Genomic DNA, 21,283 nt, shown 5'->3' with positions numbered 1-21,283 from the left:
ATAAAATTATATATTAACTGTAAAGCTCACGCTGGTGGATATAATCCACATCACCTCGACCCGCGGGCGGAAAAATCGTATAGCACTCGGGCCCGATGGGCCCTCCGTGCTATACGAAAATATGTCCTCCTCGGGCTAGCGCCCTCGGGGACATATGAAATATTGCACGCGCGTGCGCGTGCAATATTTTGTTCCGCCCGCGAGTCTCCGGTGATATGTATATATATACAATACACATTGCGTGCCTCGAATTTTTTGATTTGTTTGAAATTGTATGAAACATTTATTTTTATTTATTGCTTAAATCTTGCTACTGTATTTATTTTGTTTGTAATTATCCATTTTCAGCTCATACTTGTTAACTTACGTATTTTTAATTTGTTTCCTATAACTATAAAGACATGTTCATTTGAGAATATTGGTATTTGGTACACACAAAAAAAATAACGTTTACGACATTAGTGGCTTAATTTTTGCATCTATAATTAACCTAACATGTTCAGAAGTACTGAACATTAGCCCCGTGACCCATTATACTCCAATGCTCAGAAAGAAAATTTCTTGTTGGTGGTAGGCAACCAATCAATAATAGTATTATTGATTGGTTAAAGCTTTAAAGGAAGGTATTTTTGGGTGAATAGCCGAAATCATTTATATCTTATTTTGGTCTGAAATACCAGAAAAAGTTATATAAGAACGATACAGTTGTTTCAAATTAAGGGCAGTTGATGTCAACATTGTCACAAAAATGATACGAAATCGTAAGTAGGTTAAATTTCGAAACATTGATGATAAAATGAGATCATGATTAACATATATTGCAAACATTATAAATATTATAATGGCTCGGCTCACATTAAAAAGTAAGGACTGTTGAGTGTTGATTTGAAAATTCCTTTAATCATGGCAAGTGGTTGATTTAAGAGAGAGAGTAGATCAGTTTCTTTATGATCTAAGGGTACCATTTAACAAAAAGTTGTTTAATATGTAGATAATAGTCATACATTAATAGTCATACTATCCTATCAACATTTGAAAATTTTTTGACAAATTTTACCTAGAGGACGAAACGATTATTTCAATCTTTGGAGCTTTATAAAGGTTCATAAAAACAAAAATGTCAACTATGCACCAGGGAACAACGAAAAAGCATCATGTAATCTTTTTTAAAGAAACTCGTATAAACAGTCCACACCATTAAAAGAAACTCAAATAAACAGTCCACACCATTATAATAAGAAACATATATAAACAGTCCACACCATTAAAATAAACTCATATCTATATATAAATATAATAACTATTTTAATATAAATAATAACTTTTTTAATAACTATCTTTTATTATAATCGTTTGAACAGCTCCAGAACTGAATTGTATCTTTCAATACTATGAGAAGCTCTCTCTCAGCGAGAGTCCAAACACCAGGTGTCAAGTTAACAAAGTACTCTAAAATCACCTTGCCGTCCTCGTAACGACAATCTGTTTTGTCTGTATCCAGAGTACACGCTGTGACGGGAGTGTTTTGTAGTAAGCGGTACAATGATGGTTCATAGATGGTCACTTAAACTTTAAAGTCACGTTAGTGCCTTCGCTTGCGCTTGGCACTTTATTAAGTTTATGGTGCATTTTAGATAATAAGTAATGAGAATATATGCGTCATATATATCTTGTGTTCTTGGCTAGTATATATGGAACATTTGACACGGAGTTGTGGAGTGAGCTATGTGCCTCGCCGGGCTAAAGTAGTGGATGTCCTTGCTGTACGGCAAGTTAAACAAGGAACTGAAACTACTAGGTTCCGTACAGACTCAACTCTACACCCATGTCAATATGTTCATATGCAAGCCTCTTGATTTATAATCACCGGGTCTAGTAATTGTTTAAGAGACTTCTCTGGCAGTTACGAAGCTCGAGAGACTGTGGGAAAACTGAAGGAATAGGAAGCAGTTCTGCCTGACTGCATCAGTAATGATGTAATGACCGGTAATGAGCGCTTCCCAAACACACAAGGATATATCTTGTGTTCTTGGCTAGTATATATGGAACATTTGACACGGAGTTGTGGAGTGAGCTATGTGCCTCGCCGGGCTAAAGTAGTGGATGTCCTTGCTGTACGGTAAGTTAAACAAGGAACTGAAACTACTAGGTTCCGTACAGGCTCAACTCTACACCCATGTCAATATGTTCATATGCAAGCCTCTTGATTTATAAACACGCGAATGTACCAGTTTTATTATCATCGTCAACAGTCACCGCGATAATTTTATAAACTCGTAAAACTACAGAAAACACTTACTTCCGTCACCCAAACACGTAACTTGATGTCTAAAACCACAAGCACCATCGTTCGGTGAGTTCAGTTTTTCTTTCATACTTGCAATCGAATATTCACCAGTTGCTTCGGCAGTGCAAGGCGCTGGCTGAAATATATACCTACTGTTAAAGTTGTGACAGGTATATATCTACATTCTACAACGAGTACAATTGTTTCTTTGACGAAAAAGCGGCTTATATTTTAAAAAGCGGCTTATATATAAGCGAGAAAGCGGCTTATGTATAGAAAAAGCGGCTTATATATAGAAAAAGCGGTTTATTTACAAGCCTCTTTTTCTTACCTGTGAAAACTTTAAAAATAAATGGAATGTAATAAATATTATATAAAGCATATAAACAGATTAACAAATAAACAAAAAAGCACCTGCTCAACAGAGTTTGCAATAACCATCTTTTGCATTCCCGTGCCAGTGGACAATGGGTTTGTTTCTTTGCACCGGGCAAGGGAGTTGTCATACTTTCCAGTCTCCTTGGTGCAAGTTATTGCTGCAGCCGAACCGGGCGCTGGAAAATGAGGAAAAAAGCTTAGGTTTTAGTTATGAATAGGGAAAGTGATATCACAATTCACAATAATAGAACGCAGGCAAGGTTCTAAAGATAACATTAATTTGATGTGTAATTATGCTTATACCGTGAGTTTAGTAATAATACTCACGGGTAACTAATTCAAATCTAGCTTGGTCTGAGTTAACAGGGCAGGTTATAGTCTGCTTCAGAGAACCATCACCAAGATCTTCCTGTGCTATTGTCGCTCCATTTCCATCTGTATGGAAGGATAGGTGAGTTTTTAAGTAAAAATAAAAAAGTTTTGCATATCTGGACTCAAATGCATGTTGATAGGTTTACGTTATTCTGCCCAGAACCTGGAACCCTTCAACCCTTAACTTGACTATCGTAGATCTACTTACAAGTACATGTATTGAAGTTGCATATACTCTTGGCAAGAGGTCGGTCCAGAGAAACCAAAACCAGAGCGTTATTAAATCCAATGCTTGCAGGGCGATTGTTAATATAATTTTTTTTTTAAGTTCTATGATCTAGGATCAGGAGTGATGCTATACCTGGATTTAATGATTTCCATGTATTGAAATATGCACAATTGAAATATGTTGTGACTTTCAATTCTTTCTCTGTTTTCTGAGCTAATCCGTAGTCAGCCTGAAATAATATAGCGAATCTCGATAAGAAAAATGGATAAAAAGTACTGAACTGCACTGTTCTATCAATCACGATTTATGCATTTTCAATAAATATTGATTATTTACAAAAATATTGTAGTTGTATACAAGCCTGTATACAAGAACTGTACGTTGGAATATACACGATGCAGCACTCATACCATGAACATACGAAGCATTTGGTCGATTCGGTCGAGGACCCCGATAATGAAGATCTGTTCAATGCCAAGATTAGGAATGCAGATCAGGTAGCGAAAGCTACAAACAGTGATTTTAATGAAATGTGCCACGAACTGGATGTTAAAGAATACGGTGATCTTGTATTAAAAAACCTGAACAAGCGATCAGTTTCGAAAGAAAAACTGTGTGATTGGCTGAAAACTGTTTGTTTCATTCTGAATCGTTATGCAGCCCCTCATTTGCAAATGGTTGCGGAGAGAGTATATAAACAAAATATTTCATTAATCGCGGAGCAGAAAACTGTCATTGATTTGCAAAAGAAGCTCATTGAAAAGAAGGACGAAGAACTCAAGTCAGTCCAAACAACAGTGCAGACAGAAATGAAATCATATTCTTCTGCCCTGAAGAAGACTTGTGCTGCTGCTCTTACGCCAAAGAAGATATGTACTGCTGTTAAAACAATAGCTCAAAAGGATGAAAGAAGCAGAAACCATAATCTATGGGATAAATGAATCCGACGTTGAGAAGTTAGAAAACAAAGTTGCTGAAGTTCTTGGTGAGATAAACGAGACAACTTCATTTCGTGACTGTTGTAGAGTTGGTCTGAAGAGAGCCGACACATCACGACCTACTAAGCTATCTGATATGGCTGCTTAGGTGCTGAGAGGTGCTGAAATTCTACGCACAAAAGAGGGCTATAAAAGTATCTACATTTTCCCGGACAGATCAGTGGAAGAAAAGGAAAGCTTTCAAGAAGCTCTGGGAGGAATTGAAAGAGAAGAGGAATTCAGAGCCTAACAGAGTTCATTTAATAAGGAACAATAAGATTGTCAGCTTTGATAAAAACAGTGTATCAGCATCGTCTGAAGAAATTTGAACTGTTTCACATTCTTCGCCACACATTTATTTTTTCACAATTTTGTTTCACATTTTTGTAATCATATCAAGGCCATGTAATTGCGGGCACATTGTACAGTACAACACACACTGTGCAGTACCATGTTTGGTCTCCCGTCAGATTTTACAGACTGGGGCAATAATTTATTCGAGTTTATTTTATACGTTATAATTGCTGTATTCTGTAAAGTTTGAAACGTATTCAATAATCTTTTTTATTAATTATCTTCTTACCAGACAGTTGAAAACTTGTCCATTTATCATCGTGTTAACCCTGAGAGTCTCTGTAGTGTATTCCGCAGTGTGTACTGAATCGACTGAAGTAACAGTTGCAGCCTTTACCAACTTAAAGAAAGTAGTGTCGAAATGGTTCTTCCCTTGGGTTGTAAAAGAGAAAGTAGGAGCAGTTTCTCCGGTTGCAGTACAGGTTAGAGTGATGGTTTCTCCAACCAGTGGGTCGGATTTAGAGGAAGTGAAGGATGTGATGGAACTGATCTTCATGGTCATTTCTCCTGAGGTGACTGTACCTCCGTAGAAGTTGTTGGCTGCATCTGTTTGGTAGGCGATGTTACATCTTACTTTCAGATCGTTATCACCTTCCTCCAGGTTATTGAGAGACATAGGAGACAAACTTACTCCATCAACGCTTCTCATCGATGTCTTAACCACGAATCTGGGGGCAAGTTTAAGATTTAGTTTTCGAATAAAATACACGAATTTCCATTCGGGAAGATTTAAACTTAAGTTCAGCGACCACTCGCTTTAGCTTAGATTATGTACAGCAAACAAGCCACAACGCAGGGAGTTTATACCCCTAGTATTCAGCTGCTATCTTACTTAATAAAGTTTAAAATGGTCATATTTTCAAGCATGCACTCACCGTGAATTTGAAGCAGTTGATTTCCAGGATGTGTCTGAAGTGTCAAAAAACTCCCAACTTATTTGAGCATCGGCGTATGTCTTCTGCTTGTTGACCAAATACGGATCGCCGTTCGCGTTTGCTTTGAGCAAAGCATCTGAATAACATTTGAAAACCAGTACATAACCAGCGAGGCCCCACACAGTTTCTGTTGAGCTCGTTATATCCAAAACAGATAAGAACACGTTACCTGATTCCACTCTGTTTTCACCCCAAGCTGCTTTGCAATAATACTCAATACCGTGCTCTACAGCTGTGACACCAGCAATGGTCAATATTCCAGTGGTAGTCACAATGTCACCAGATGTAGCTTCAGTCACAACAACTGTACCAACTGACTCATCACTTATTGTCTTGTGGAAGGTGATTAACGCTGCGCTGTCACCGGAAGTTTTACAAGTGAACTTAGCCTCTCCTCCCTTGGCCACGTTAGTTGTTTCGGGTGGAGAAGAGATTTCTCGTACTGTTAGTGTGGCGGCTGCGGACTTGATGATATTGTTCCCCACTTTATGAAACAGATATACTCTCCTGCTGCGTCCGAGTTTACCTGTAAAGTTAACAATTCAAATATCAGCAAAGGCTTGGTGATAATCCAGCTTTTAAATGCGTCCGAAAGTTAGTCAAAGAAACCTCTGAAACGGCAAATACTTAAACAGCTATCTCAGATATCACTTGAAGGGTTTGACTAACACTTCCGATGGTGAGGGTGGTGGAGATTTTATTTGCAACTGAGCTGTCGGATGCCTTTGTTCCATCGATTACTCTCTCACTTTGGTCATTGTACACATCTCCATTTCCTATCATCGGCTGCGATTATAGGATAAATTTGAGTGAGAAACGAATTAGTGAAGGCACCGGATTTTATTTGTTGCAGTCACTATAATATACTGCTAACATGAAACATGAGTTTGCTCATTAGATGTGATCAGTGCTTCGGTAAAAAATGTACATCAGATTTACGACGAGATTCGATATTTTCATTTTCATTTTTGGTAGGACCAAAACTTACCCTAGCAACAGAATCCCCAGCACTTTTGAAAGACCACGTGATTTCGTTATAATCAGTTCCGAATGGATTAGGGAACACGCATTCAAACACGTGGCTTGCACCACCATAAGCGGTGGCACTAGCAGGGTTTGTTATCGGAGCTGCCGCAATGATTGACACCGCAACCGGTTCCGAGTCAAACGTTTCTTCGGTAGGGCAGAAGTCGTCGTATTGCACCGCACGACACGTGTATGACCCTGCGCTGTCGTCAGCGATGTCAAAAGTTATTTTGAAAACCAAGTCGTCTGATTCTGACACTTTTATTCGTTCGTAATCTTCCTCCTCGATCAGCTTGACCGCTCCCTTGTACCTAAAATTAATAAAATGGATGGAATGTGCTAGCACATCGGAGGACGAACATGTTGAAACCTGAAATTTGGATCAAATTTAAATTATGAAGGACCTGAATAGTTCTGAAACAAGTTCTACACTAACCAGTCTAAGGACCGTGCACCAGAGGCAACGGTACAAGTCAGAGTTATAGAATCCTGTACGATGAGATTTGCATTTAGACCAGCTGATGATTCGATGACAGCCTCTGAAATAACGTTTGTTATTACTGCACGAAGATCATTCAAGGTTAATAAGCACACTTTATGTTTAATTTCTGGAGTCAACATTTCGCGGAGAAGCAAATGGACATTATATAAACATTTCAGTGTTTACTTACTCCTTGCAGTTAGTCTCTGAATGAACTCCACAGTCTTCCCTCCTGTTAACGTGAAGGTACACTTGTACGAACCACTGGACGCTTCACTCACACTAGATACAGCGTAACTACCCGTTTGGGAACCTGCCGTACTGGCATCCCCTCCAGCGCTGAATTCAGCCAATACTCCAGCAACAACTGAGTCGTCTGGTAGAGTAAAGGAAACAGCAGTGGCAGCACTACTACCATGGTAAGCACAGGTAAGGGTCTTGCTGGAGTCGGTTCGGATGTCCACAAACTCACATTCATTGTTGGTAATTTTAGCAGACACGACCTCTATTGTTGATTGCACATTGATACCGTCCCCAAAATTGAAGCTACAGATGTAACTATCCTCGTCAGCAAAATCGAAGCTTTTTATAGTTATGTTGCTGAAAAACTTTATGCTGCTTTCCAGTTGTTTGGTATTCGTGTTTTCTATCTTAGCGGATCCATCAAACACGATATTATCGCCACCTTTAGTCCATGTCACTCCAGAGGGAACCTTGTCACCTTCCATAAGGCATCTGGCAGAAAGGTCATTACCAGTTACAACTATGGTGGATTCAGCAGTGCCCGCTCTGTCGACTGAGGATGATTTTCGCACCACAACCTCCGTGCTTGCACGCAGACTGTCCCCGTCTGTGAACGACAGAACACAGCTGTAAAACCCCGCATTGTCAGGAGGAGTAACGTCAGTAATTGTCAGAGTGTACTGCTGAGCATTGCTCAGCAGGGAACCAGGGTTGATGGTGATGGCATCATTAGCTGCATCATCCAGTTTCTGGCTATTATAGTACCACTCCATGGTGCCACTCGTTGTACCCTCGTAGTTGCACGTGATCTTTATTGACCCGTCAGTGCTGTTTACCGTTGTAGAGGGAGTAGTCAGCACTGAAATTGTTTCTGTTTGTAATATGATTAAATTGTTTTAAAGCAGAAAATTCTGGAACAATATAGAAATTATAAAAATCATGATAAGGATCACAACTCATGAGGAACGCCATGCTAAATACAAAATCACTTACATCGAACAGAGACTACCATTGTTGACTTAGGATTGAAGTTTGCAGGTGGTCCATTTGCAGGTGTAGTCACCACTGTCAGTAACTTCAACATTCTCTACAGTGATAACGCTAGTCTTCGTTCTGGAGGCCTTGTTGAAGTTGCCAGTGGCAATGGTGTACTTAGCATCACTGTTGCTGATTAGGGTTTCAGCATCGTCTGTTGAACTCTGAGATCGTAGCTCTTTATGGTGATGGTTTTAACAAGTCAATGAAACAAAAACAAAAGAAAACGTAGTTTTTTCACAAGATATCTTCCCAAGATATTTTAGATTTTCAGTTTATTTCGGTTTAATATGGCGTATTCATTTACCCTGAACCATTCGATCTTCTGTGGGTCATCCAAACCGTTGTACACGCAGGAGAACTGGACAGTTTTCTCGTGGACGAAATATGGTGTTGCTGGTTCGAACCTTGCAGCTGAAAATCACATCACTTAGCAGTGAATTTATTTTGAATATATATGTATGTATATTTCGAACAATTGAGAACAATCAAATTGGCGGGCAAACGATCCGTTTCATTATATTTATAAAACAATACCAATAATATATAAATATAAGTTTTAGCAACAGGATGGATAGATGTTTGAATATGATCACTGATAACCAACTTACAAAGCTTGATAAGAGTTGTGACGACATTAACGAGGGTTTCGTTTTCCACAAACACAACTGAGCAGGTGTATTTTCCTTGATCCCCAAACGTCATCTTCTTAACAGTGAGCGTGTGGGTGTAAGTAATGCCTTCTGTTATACTGTCTGCAATTTCTGTCTGAAAGTTGGGTCATTTCGTTAAACTAAAAGTTGGAAGATATCAAAAAAGATAATCAAAATCATGCTCATAAATCGTTCATTGAGATCATTAATTCTCGGCTATCTATGGCAGTTACCTCATCAGGTTGGTTGGTGATAGCTTTTTCCCTTTCGTTAGACCACGTGACAGAATATGGGGGTGAATCACCCCACACCACACAACTTATTACTCCGTCTCCAGAGGAACCGGTGCTGAACGTGTTCTCATCCACTGCTACTCCGACAGCGTTAACGTCAGTCGTCGACTCGATTGACTTTCCATTTACGCCACTCCAGGTAGCAATACATTTGAACTGAGCGTTGAAAGTTGGTTTGTTGGTTGTTATTGTCAACTTGCTGATCTTGGTGGTGGTTGAGCTGCTGTCTGACTCATCTGTTAGGGTCACGTGCTCTACCTCATCATCTACTAGTACATCTCCTGTTGAGTGGTGGTATCGTTCTTTAGTGTGTAATTTCAGTTATCACGAGAAAAATAATACTTATATTTCTGCGTTGACAAAACTGACCGGTCATAAATTTTATGTATCGTACGTATCACATTCAAATGAGCGAGTTGCAAGGTGTATATTACATTAAATGTGAGCAACAGGAGATCGTTAGAAACAAACCTATCTTCCAAGACAACGTAAGTAATTCCTTGTCTTCACCCGAAGCAGAGCACAAGAATGCTTTCGGGATGTCAGCGTTGCGGAATATTGTTGAGGCTGGAAGGCTCTCAACAAACTCTGGGATGGGCATTAAGGTTATAAACAACTTCATAAGATTAGGTACATAACAATACAGCTATGAAAATAAATTCATATTTAAAATTGAAATCTTAAAGTGAAATAAGAGTTAGATATCAGTAAAGCTTCAGCAATATCGGATCATAAATTTAAATGAGACAATGAATAAGAAAAGAAAACAAATAGAAAACCTCTCTTGTAGATGTTGGTTGTCACCGTGTCGAAGGTTGGATCAGTGGCGTCTCCGAAAGACACTGTCCCTCGAACTGTGAACGGCGACATAGATGTTTCAAACCCACTCATATTGAACGCCAGATTAAAGGTCTTTTTGGACCCAGACCATACCGATGAAATTGTTGGGGTCAAATGGGGATTATCTTGAGAACTGTACGCCTGTCCTCCAATGAACCAAATTATGTGTGGTTCATAACGTCCTTCCACCGACACCTCTATACTCGTGGGGCTGTAGTACACCGTATCCATTATAGATAGCGCTGTAATTAGAGGTTATAAAAACAAAGATCCATTTAAAAAAATGTAAATATCGAGTTAACAAGGGTATTCTACGGTTTTACGATATCCACAATGATTGAAATGTAGCTACTACATCTCTCATAAGAGGATCGTGTATGACTTAGGCTTAAAATACCCCGTCCAACTACAATAGCCGGCAATTCGGTAAACTATCGGTGGTCACATAACGCACAGTTAACGCACGGTTAACGCACGGTTAACGCACACTTAAGAAAATAATTCGGGGCCTTCAAAGCGGGGTAACAAAAAGGAGTTACAAACGTTACGAGCGGTCCATAATACAAAATATGCATCACCTCTTCAACCTGCTGAACAGGTAATCTACTATTAAAATAAACAAATTTGCCTCATCTCCCCACGGGAATCCACATCTATTAAAGCAGACAAAAATATATTTTATACATATAACTAGCAAGAACTTTAGACCAGATATCTTAGGGAACTTGGAGTAGCAAGAAAGTGACTAGAAGGTATTATATCAAAGTCACTATTGTGACGGTACATTAGAACTAAACAAAAACAAATATATACCTTTAACGAAAATACGTCGAAAAGAAATCAGGGTGATACAGGATCGGAGAGTACAGACCGTAAAGTTTATGCACCCACCCTTCCCTCCTGAATTTTTGGATGGATAGACAATCATGCAAACTTGGTCGTTTATATTCCAAGTCCCTTTGTTAAAAGAAGTAGTATTATTTATGTCTGAAGTTAGCTTCATTCAATAATATCAATGTCAATGTCAATGTCAATGTCAATGTCAATGTCAATGTCAATGTCAATGTCAATGTCAATGTCAATGTCAATGTCAATGTCAATGTCAATGTCAATGTCAATGTCAATGTCAATGTCAATGTCAATGTCAATGTCAATGTCAATGTCAATGTCAATGTCAATGTCAATGTCAATGTCAATGTCAATGTCAATGTCAATGTCAATGTCAATGTCAATGTCAATGTCAATGTAAATGTCAATGTCAATGTCAATGTCAATGTCAATGTCAATGTCAATGTCAATGTCAATGTCAATGTCAATGTCAATGTCAATGTCAATGTCAATGTCAATGTCAATGTCAATGTCAATGTCAATGTCAATGTCAATGTCAATGTCAATGTCAATGTCAATGTCAATGTCAATGTCAATGTCAATGTCAATGTCAATGTCAATGTCAATGTCAATGTCAATGTCAATGTCAATGTCAATGTCAATGTCAATGTCAATGTCAATGTCAATGTCAATGTCAATGTCAATGTCAATGTCAATGTCAATGTCAATGTCAATGTCAATGTCAATGTCAATGTCATCATCATCATCATCATCAACATCAACATCAACATCAACATCAATATCAATATCAATATCAATATCAATATCAATATCAATATCAATATCAATATCAATATCAATATCAATATCAATATCAATATCAATATCAATATCAATATCAATATCAATATCAATATCAATATCAATATCAATATCAATATCAATATCAATATCAATATCAATATCAATATCAATATCAATATCAATATCAATATCAATATCAATATCAATATCGATATCGATATCAATATCAATATCAATATCAATATCAATATCAATATCAATATCAATATCAATATCAATATCAATATCAATATCAATATCAATATCAATATCGATATCGATATCAATATCAATATCAATATCAATATCAATATCAATATCAATATCAATATCAATATCAATATCAATATCAATATCAGACTAAACTATCGAATAAATTATCCATTCTAAAAGCATTATAAGAAAATATTAAAGTAATATTCCATGTGGTTTTTTTCGCGCTAGATACTAGACAGTCTATTTTGATACAAATAATAATAATAATAAGGCCCCCGCTCAGAACACCAGAGCTAGTGAGTAGTGGGTCCGAGGCTGATACTCGTGGTCAGCACCCCCGGGGTCGGTAACGGCAGCAGTCCATTGGATGGCTGCCGGCTAGAGCTACTCACTCCCTGGCATTGCCAGATGTCTTCTTCCTGAGGTTCAGTTATAGCACAAAGTTTAAACTATTAACACTGTTAGTTCCCCCGTTACTAGTCCAAGTAACGGGCTAGAACTTGACCAAACAGCTGGTGAAACACCTGTAGACCACCAGAACCTCAGGCTCTTATGTCCCTTCTCAACATCACTTAATGCTATCATGAGATTTTGTACTTGCTAAATATTCATGTTTAGGAGGGAAAAAGAAAAGAAAATTACAAAAAAAAGTTAAAAAGAAAAAAAGAAAAAAAAAGCACAAAATGGAAAAACCAAGAAAAATATCTGTAACTGAGACAGCAGTATTTTAGGATTTTAAGATAATATATCTCCTGATTTTTATTCGATATCATAGCAGCACAGACTGCTGGTACTGAAAGAATATCATTCCTTTGGAAATACTACTTTCTATAATGTTACCATACCCAGCACACTCGAATAATTATAACATTGTAATCATATTATTATATTTCATTGTATATTATATTTCATTGTTTTGTTTTTACTTGTCCCCATGGTTAATTCCCTTTCTTGCCTCTCGTTGGTGAAAATCTTTTATCCTTCTGCTCTAGCTCTTGGTTTCTTGACTAGGTGCAATTGACACCTAGTGGTTTTCTTTCCGGGCATGGACTGACCCGCAGATGTCCCCCAATCTTAAGTTGTGGACTCGTGACAAAAGGATGTGTGGCCATGGGTTAAATGGTTACTAACGGGTCTACTACCCAGGAGGTAGCTACCTGGGGAGCTGGGCGACGCGGGGCAACGCTCAGTGCTCTGTTTTCCCTGCCAACTCTCTAGGGGGTATTTCAAGTCCCCCAGTTATGATATGAATTCTCTCTCAAATTATTCAAACTCTCCTACTCTCCCTACTAATGGGTCAGAGCAGGATCAGCAACCTAACATCGCCCCTCCAGCTCGCCGTGAGAGGAAGGCTCGCACTGAGACTTCCACTCGTCACACGTGGAGCAAGGAGGACAACATACAGCTCATGACGCTGTATTACCAGAGCAAACCATCCCGCTCTGGTTACAGAAGGAGACTCCGGTCACTGTGGGATGATGCCGGACTCTTCACTTGTACAGAACAAAGATTGGCAGACCAAGCAAGGTCAATCAGAAATAATAATCTCCTCTCAGACATAGAACTACTGGAGATTCGAGGTACTCTTCCACCCAGCGTAGTGGAAGAGGCTCCAACAACGACAACTCAAGCTTTACCCACAGTCTCCCAAGCAATCAGGACGTTGAGGGATGCAACTATCCCAACTGTTGCCGCCGAAGAACTCACCCCCACCGCAACAGTACCTGATTTTGACAAGGAGGCAACCATTGAGCGGCTAAAAACCCTCTTAGAAGACCCTTCACTGATAGAAACCAAGCCCCTGAGACATGTGAACAGAAAGAAGCTTATGGAGGAAACATCTCTCATCAACTCATGTATAGCAGAGATTCCTACTTCTTCAATCACTGAAACCAACACTTTATTGCTTGCAGGAGCACATTTAGTCAGCGAAAGACTTGATGAAAAACCTGCAAATAAGAATACAGAGACGCGGAAAACTCCGCTATGGAAAAGAAGAATCGAAGATAAGATTACCCAGGTGAGGAAAGACATCTCTTATCTTGAGGAGAAGAAGAAAGGTATTACCCTTAAACAAAAAATACTAGAAGGGCTCAACAGACGTCACCCCCTGTTGAAGAAAAAGGGTATATCATGCATCATTGAGGAGCTCAAGCAACGTCTTCGTGCAAAAGCAGCTAAGATAAAGAGATTTAATAAAAGATGCGAACGATACCACCAGAACAAGTTGTTTGGAAACAACCAGAGGCAGTTCTACAGAAACCTTCAAACAAACCCTGAAGAACAGGATATCTCCCACCCTGAGGCTGACAAGGATTCTTGTTTGAAGTTCTGGAAGAACATATGGGAGCAGCCGGTTGAACACAACAGTGATGCTGAATGGTTACCGGATGTCAGAACAGCACTAGCCTCAGCAGATGAACAGCGACAGTTCGTTATAACTAACACCCTGGTTGCAGATAGAGTGAAGAAAATGACCAATTGGTCCTCTCCTGGTACAGACGGACTGCATGCTTATTGGATAAAGCACTTTAAAGAACTCCACAATAGGATTGCAGATCAACTTATGAATTGCTTAACCAACGCTGATATCCCAGACTGGATGACATTGGGACGCACGTACCTGCTCATAAAGGACCACTCCAAAGGACCCATCCCAGGCAATTTCAGACCTATTACATGCTTATCAGCTATGTGGAAACTGTTCACTGGTCTAATCTCAGATTCCATATACAACCATTTAGACCAGCAAAAACTCCTCCCCACTGAGCAGAAAGGGTGCAAGAAGAAGAGCAGAGGATGTAAAGAACAGTTAATGATAGACAAACTCATTCTGAAGAACTGTAAACGAAGGAAGCGGAACCTGAACATGACATTTATAGACTACAAGAAGGCGTATGATAGCGTCCCACACTCCTGGATTCTGTCTTGTTTGACCATGTGTGGTATCTCTTCATCCATCATAGACCTGTTTGAAGCCTCCTTCAAACAATCGTATGTTAACCTGATGCTTGGTAAAGTTTCCCTTGGGAGAATTAAAATTAATAGAGGTCTATTCCAAGGAGACTCAGTATCACCTATTCACTTTATCATTAGTCTTATACCTCTTTCCATTCTTTTGATTAAGCACGACATAGGATATTCTCTGGATAGAAAAGATGGACCAAAAGTGTCACATAGGCTATACATGGACGACCTCAAGCGTTATGCTGAGAGTGAAGATGAAATGCAAACACTGGTTAATACCACAGCAGAGTTCAGCAGTGACATAAAAATGGAATTCGGGCTAGAGAAATGTGCCGTGGTGAAGGTGAAGAAGGGAGCAAGAGCCGTATTCGAAGGCATCTCCCTACCCACAGGTGAACAGATCCATGAGTTGGAGGACGAGGGCTATAAGTATCTGGGAATACTAGAAGCCAATGATATACTACACAAAGAGATGAAAGCACTGGTTACAAAAGAGTATATCAGAAGAGTTAAAAAGGTTTTAAAATCCCAGCTTCATGGCAGGAATAGTATACAAGCAATTAACACCTGGGCTGTACCTGTGATAAGATATGGAGCTGGAATTCTCTCATGGAATGCTGGAGAGACCAAAGCCCTAGATGTCAAGACCCGGAAACTGATGAGGATAAATGGAGCTCACCACCCCCAAGGAGATGTTGATCGGTTATACGTCAGCCGTCAACTGGGTGGCCGTGGGCTACATAGTATAGAGGAAGTCATAAAGAGAGAGGAGAATGCACTCACCACTTATGTGGTGAGAAGTAGAGACCCAGAACTGATTGCTCTGAAGGACTACTTTGTCAAAGACAAGATACTCTTGGGTGAAGAGATAGAGAAAGATATCGACCGAACACAACGCGAGGAAATCCGCAAGGAGAAGTGGACTGCTAAAGTGATGCACGGACAGTTCCCAAGGCAGATGATGGGTATAGCGGACCCGTTAACCTCTTGGAACTGGCTCACTCAACAAGACTTGAAGAAGGAAACAGAAGGATTGTTGATAGCAGCCCAAGACCAAGCACTTAGGACTAATTATGTGAAGCACAGGATTGACAAAACACCTGGCTCCTCTCCCCTCTGCAGACTCTGCAGAAATCATTACGAGACAATAGACCACATACTGAATGGGTGCCCAAAACTTTCACAGACAGAATATAAGTGTCGGCATGACAAAGTAGCTGCCGCATTGCACTGGAGTCTGTGCAAGGAATACGGCTTCCCACGCAGTAAAAGGTGGTACGAACATCGGGCAGAGAAGGTGCTGGAGAACGAAAAAGTCAAGATATTGTGGGACTTCCATGTCCAGTCGGACCACGTTATCGAACACTGCAGACCGGATCTCCTCCTGGTAGACAAGGTAACCAACGCAGCAACCATCATTGACGTTGCAGTCCCAGGAGATACCCGGATCCTGGATAGATAACAAGAAAAGATACTGAAATATCAAGACCTAAAAAGAGAAATTAAGAAGAACTGGAATTTACGAAAGGTCACAATCGTCCCTGTGGTGATAGGCGCATTAGGAACTATCACCATTAACTTTCGTAAACACCTCGACGCAGTCCACTGCCATCTGAGCATCTCTAATCTCCAGAAGACAGCTTTGATTGGATCAGCCAGAATTCTCAGGATGGTCTTAGACATATGATATTATTGAGAGTATATTACACTGTAGATACTCTATATTTAGTTTTTTCTTCACTGGATACTGTAATAAACACTTTTTACCTGGTCCTCTTATATCTCTTCCCTTGCTATGCAAACCCTGTCTCTTGTTTATACAATTTTTAACTCGTATATTGGGTAGACTGTGTATTTGTTATGTATTTTATATTATACAGTTTTGTGTACAAGTAATTATTGTTATTTACTGGACTAAGGGGTATACATGTGTTGGAGTTTTTCTCTTATTTTTCTTCTCTTGCTCTGCATGCCCTGATTCTTGTATAAACATGATGTTTGTTATATTGTATATTCTTGTATTGATTGTGGTATTTTGTGGGTCAGATTCAGCAATACCCAATGGGTACTTGCTGAATCACTGTTTTATACACTCTGTAACCAGTTCCTGTGTTCCGTCCCTTGCCCAGGCCGACGGATCCCCAGTCCGATTTCCCTGAGGTTTGTCGCACCCAATTAAGGGAACTCGCACACTACATCACCCTGTACCCAACAGCTTGCAAGCAAGCTGCCGTTCACCCACCGGTTCACTGAGGTACAGGTAGATTGCCGAAGCATGTGCTACCAACTCTGCAATCATGTGGTACCGGCCAAGGATACAGGTTATAAAAATAAAAACAAGCCAGGGCATGGCAAATGGCAGTCTAGTCTCTCCGTGTAAGTGTAACTATACACAACTCATGGCAGTTAAAAAATCCCATGGAATAATCTACAAACTAAGGCCAGGTTCTAGGAACTTTCTAAAAAAGAAAAAAGAACACGAATATAAATACGACTAGGTATGTTCTAAATGATTGAAAAAATGGGTTTTTAAAGCCCGTTTAAAAGTATCAATGTTGTTAGCTTTTCTTACCGTCTTACCGTATACGGTAGCAAGTTCCAGAGTTTTGGGGCTGCGTTGCTAAACCTCCTATCACCTAGCCTGATTTTACTGAGTCTACTAACCTTAAACCTTAAGTCATCACCAGACAGTTGCCGTGTTTTAGAATATGCTGCCTGGGAGTCAATCTGAAGAAGATCAGACAGATATGGTGGTGCTTGGCTGTACATAACCTTATACGCCAGAAGACAAATCTTGAAACTTATTCGTTCTTCAATGGGGAGAATGTGTGCTTTTTTGTAGTATTCAAGAAGATCTACATCACGGTCATCGATGTTATAGATGAATCGTATTCCAGCATTCAGTACAGATTTGAGCTTTTTCAGTGACTTCATCGGTAGGCAAACATACAGTGCATTACAGTACTAGTAGTCAAGTTTTGATATAACCAGTTGCTTCACTAGCATAACTTTTAAACTTTCATCAAGATAACATCGTATTCTCTTCAGATTAGTTAATGCCCACATTGACTTCTGTTTAACACTGTTTAGCTGTCTTTCCATGGTAAGAGCTGGGTCTAGTTTGACTCCTAAACTCTTCCAATTGTCACCGACACATTCTGTTGGGATCACTTCCGTACTCCCAAAATTAACAGAAATTTGATTCTGTCCAAATTCTCTAAGAACCAAAGGCTTCCCAATGACTAGTAGCTCTGTTTTTGACTCATTAAGTTTCATATAATTTTCAAGCATCCAGGCCCTTATTTCGTCAAGGCAGGCATTGATCTTAATTTTCATTTCACTTAGTTCTCCAGGTATTAGGGGTTCAAAAGAAATGTAGAGCTGCGAGTCATCTGCATATAGCTGAATACGAATCCCATATTTAGCAGCTATCTTCTGAAGTTGTTTAATGTACAGGATGAACAAAATCGGTCCAAGCAAAGATCCCTGAGGCACTCCAAAAAGAAGACACATTACATCAGATAGCTCCTGACCAACTTTGACATTGAAAGATCTTGCATGAAGATAATCCTCAAACCAGCTGTTAGCTTTACCTGTGATTCTGATACTCAGTTTTCTGATAAGTATATTATGATCTATTGTGTCGAAAGCTGCTGAAAGGTCTAGCAGGACCAGTGTCACAATTCTACCCTGCTCGATTTTCCCAAGAATGTCATCAGTCATTTTCACTAATAAAGTCTCACAGCTATGTTTTGGTCTATAACCAGACTGAACTGGACAATGAAGATCTTCTGCATCCAAGTATTCATTGAGTTGACTGAGTATGTACTTTTCAAGGATCTTGGACATAACCGGGAGATTTGAAACTGGTCTATAGTTTTTTAGACAGTCAGATTCTGCTCCATCCTTTTTGAGGGTGGGTCTGACCACTGCTCTCTTAAGATCCGATGGAAACTTAGCAGTTTCAATGGAAAGGTTGACGATGTAGCAGAGAAATGGTGCTAGTTCTTTAATGCAGTGTTTCAGGAGAAACATGGGTATTGGATCTAAGTCACAGAACTTATTTGACATGCTTTTCACCAGGGTTTCCATCTCGGACACTTCTACTGCTTTAAAAGTCTCTAACTTTGACTCCCTTTTATCACCTCTTGGGTTTTCCTGGGGTTCGGCCGGTAAATCACGAAGGTTTTCAATAGAGGACCGGATGTTTTCCACTTTTCCAGAAAAGAAAGCTTTTAGATCATCTGCAACTTCCTTAGGATTTCCAGATGGCATACTTGTCTGAGAATTACCCAACAAGCGATTGACTTTCTTGTAAAGGGATTTAATATCACCTGATGAAGCTGTGATAGAATTTCTATAGTATCCCTTTCTTTTTTCAAACTCCATACCCTGAAATTTATCCCGAAGTCCTACGTACGCTGATTTAAGTCCTTTTCCAGACCTCCAAGCTCTCTCTGCTCTTCTTCTCATTCTTCTCACTTCTCTCAGCTCTTCATCAATCCAGGGCGTTTCATTAGCTTTCACTTTCCTGTCCACTTCTGGGCAATGGGTGTCCATAAGACTCGAAAGAACTTCATTGTACTGTGTAACGGCCTCGTCTAGTGACCAGTCAAAGTTTCCTTGGGAACCGGTCACTGCGGCGGAAGTCACTGCGGCGGTGGACGGTACAGCGGAGGACGGTACAGCGGAGGACGGTACGGCGGTAGTTTCCAAAAAGGTTGGACGGTACGGCGGATCACATGACACCCACTTTACTTTGGACAGTACGGCGGTACTACTACTAGAAACTGTACCTAAGACAGAACTTACACATTCAACTTGTTTCTAAGTTTTGTTCTATATTCGCATTATAAGTTTTATTTTTTCTTTTCTCTTTATCATTTTGTATAATTCTTGTTAGTTTAGTTGTTACTTTTTTTATTCAGGGCTTTGCAGACAATGTAAATCGAGAATATTGAGTTGTTGAAAATCAAAAAGTGAATATAACTTGACACACTCAATAGCAATAATATCTAAATCCCAAGTGATGTGATGAAGTTGTAGATGGTGGGGTTGGAGTGTCCAAGGATAGCGGAGAACTTCTTGTTCCAGGACTCCACAAAGTTGTTCGTTCTGTTCATGTGAAAGTGGGTCCGATCGTAAGCGTTCCAGGAGAGTGGAGGGAACTTAGCTCGTCCAGTACCAGAGGAGGTGGTGAGTCCCTGGATCCATGTCGTCTGGAAGTAGGCGAGGAGGTCGTCGATGTCCAAGGTCGGTGGCATCTGGTCCAGGATACGTCCGGGACGTCCGCTGTAGGAATGTAGGCGAGGATCATCAGTCTGCGTATCCAGATCCGCCGCAGAGGCACATATTAGGTGCGGTAAAAAAATGGAAATTATGCGGTACCGCACCCGACTATAAAGGTAAAATGTGCGGTAAGGTGCGGTAAATTTTTACCAATTATGCGGCAAATGTGCGACGATTTTTTCGAAATTTTTGCGGGAATTGTGCGGTTTTCTTTTGTATTTTCTGAAGGACTTTGGAAATTCTAAACGTATAACCGCCGCTCTTATCAAAAATAGGTCTCTTTATGTGTTACTGAGGGTGTAGTTCTTTACTAAGTCCATGATTGAACCTATATTGAGATTCAGTTATCTGAGAACAGTGACTTGATCTGGTAGAGATCAGGAGACAGTTATTTGAAGACGCCTCTTGATAGAGTCGATCAGATCCCATGCGTGATCGCAAATATGTGACACGCTTGTTGGCATTGATCGTCAGTAATTGTAAACCATTTGATCCAAGATCCATTAAGCCCGATATAAAGCCAACGCTACAACGAATAGAGCTCATTACCCGATAAAAAGGGCTGCAGGTATGATCGAAGTACGGTAACGACGAGGGTTCCATAACGGCCTGGGTCACGGTCCCGAAAGGGCCTGGGTCACGGTCCCGAAAGGGCCTGGGTAACAGTCCCGAAAGGGCCTGGGTCATGGTCCCGAAAGGGCCTGGGTCACGTGGTAACCGGGTCACCCGGCCTAGGTATGGGTTCCAAAAGGGCCTGGGTCACGGTCCCGAAAGGGCCTGGGTCAGGGTCCCGAAAGGGCCTGGGTCACGTGGTAACTGGGTCACGTGGCCTAGGTATGAGTTCCAAAAGGGCCTGGGTCACGGTCCCGAAAGGGCCTGGGTCAGGGTCCCGAAAGGGCCTGGGTCACGTTCCCGAAAGGGCCTGGGTCAGGGTCCCGAAAGGGCCTGGGTCACGTGGTAACTGGGTCACGTGGCCTAGGTATGAGTTCCAAAAGGGCCTGGGTCACGGTCCCGAAAGGGCCTGAGTCACGGTCCTA

At 40.2% G+C, this 21,283-nt stretch overlaps 5 protein-coding genes across 5 annotated transcripts in view; 2 read left to right on the top strand and 3 right to left on the bottom strand.

The window, feature by feature from the left end:
- LOC134823189 (polyunsaturated fatty acid 5-lipoxygenase-like) overlaps positions 1-21,283 on the bottom strand; it is a 1,185,970-nt gene that overhangs the window by 896,711 nt on the left and 267,976 nt on the right. The window lies entirely within an intron of this gene.
- Positions 1-21,283, top strand: part of LOC134823188 (serrate RNA effector molecule homolog A-like) — a 103,749-nt gene that overhangs the window by 52,022 nt on the left and 30,444 nt on the right. The window lies entirely within an intron of this gene.
- Positions 725-7,688, bottom strand: LOC134823218 (uncharacterized). Its single transcript, XM_063834613.1, has 11 exons — positions 7,230-7,688; positions 6,995-7,097; positions 6,521-6,869; positions 6,202-6,318; positions 5,473-6,058; positions 4,827-5,265; positions 3,399-3,495; positions 2,993-3,100; positions 2,702-2,841; positions 2,300-2,423; positions 725-1,509 (listed from the first exon to the last, which is right to left on the bottom strand). Exons 6-11 carry the CDS (start codon positions 5,244-5,246, stop codon positions 1,334-1,336), a joined length of 1,065 nt encoding a protein of 354 aa, XP_063690683.1. The 5' UTR covers positions 5,247-5,265; positions 5,473-6,058; positions 6,202-6,318; positions 6,521-6,869; positions 6,995-7,097; positions 7,230-7,688; the 3' UTR covers positions 725-1,333.
- Positions 7,873-10,334, bottom strand: LOC134823707 (roundabout homolog 1-like). The gene is made up of 7 exons (XM_063835240.1): positions 10,043-10,334; positions 9,735-9,851; positions 9,204-9,544; positions 8,929-9,085; positions 8,625-8,731; positions 8,276-8,481; positions 7,873-8,141 (listed from the first exon to the last, which is right to left on the bottom strand). The coding sequence occupies exons 1-6, from the start codon at positions 10,332-10,334 to the stop codon at positions 8,302-8,304; spliced, it is 1,194 nt and encodes a 397-aa protein (XP_063691310.1). The 3' UTR covers positions 7,873-8,141; positions 8,276-8,301.
- Positions 13,237-16,419, top strand: LOC134823706 (uncharacterized). The gene has a single exon (XM_063835239.1). The coding sequence runs from the start codon at positions 13,237-13,239 to the stop codon at positions 16,417-16,419; it is 3,183 nt and encodes a 1,060-aa protein (XP_063691309.1).

Source organism: Bolinopsis microptera, chromosome 11, assembly GCF_026151205.1.
Source record: "Bolinopsis microptera isolate Bmic1 chromosome 11, MBARI_Bmic_1.0, whole genome shotgun sequence".
NCBI classification, from domain to species: Eukaryota; Metazoa; Ctenophora; class Tentaculata; order Lobata; family Bolinopsidae; genus Bolinopsis; species Bolinopsis microptera.
Note: the sequence above shows the minus strand (reverse complement) of the source record. Positions and strands in the feature narration are given on the sequence as shown.

Coding starts and splice junctions, on each gene's coding strand:
- LOC134823707 (XM_063835240.1), bottom strand. CDS start 10,334: ATGGATACGGTGTACTACAGCCCCACGAGTATAGAGGTGTCGGTGGAA. Junction 9,086..9,203: donor TCACCAACCAACCTGATGAG/GTAACTGCCATA, acceptor CCCAACTTTCAG/ACAGAAATTGCAGACAGTAT. Junction 8,482..8,624: donor AGAAGATCGAATGGTTCAGG/GTAAATGAATAC, acceptor CTACGATCTCAG/AGTTCAACAGACGATGCTGA.
- LOC134823218 (XM_063834613.1), bottom strand. CDS start 5,246: ATGAGAAGCGTTGATGGAGTAAGTTTGTCTCCTATGTCTCTCAATAAC. Junction 3,496..4,826: donor GACAAGTTTTCAACTGTCTG/GTAAGAAGATAA, acceptor ATATTATTTCAG/GCTGACTACGGATTAGCTCA. Junction 2,842..2,992: donor TAGATTTGAATTAGTTACCC/GTGAGTATTATT, acceptor CTCATTTTCCAG/CGCCCGGTTCGGCTGCAGCA.
- LOC134823706 (XM_063835239.1), top strand. CDS start 13,237: ATGAATTCTCTCTCAAATTATTCAAACTCTCCTACTCTCCCTACTAAT.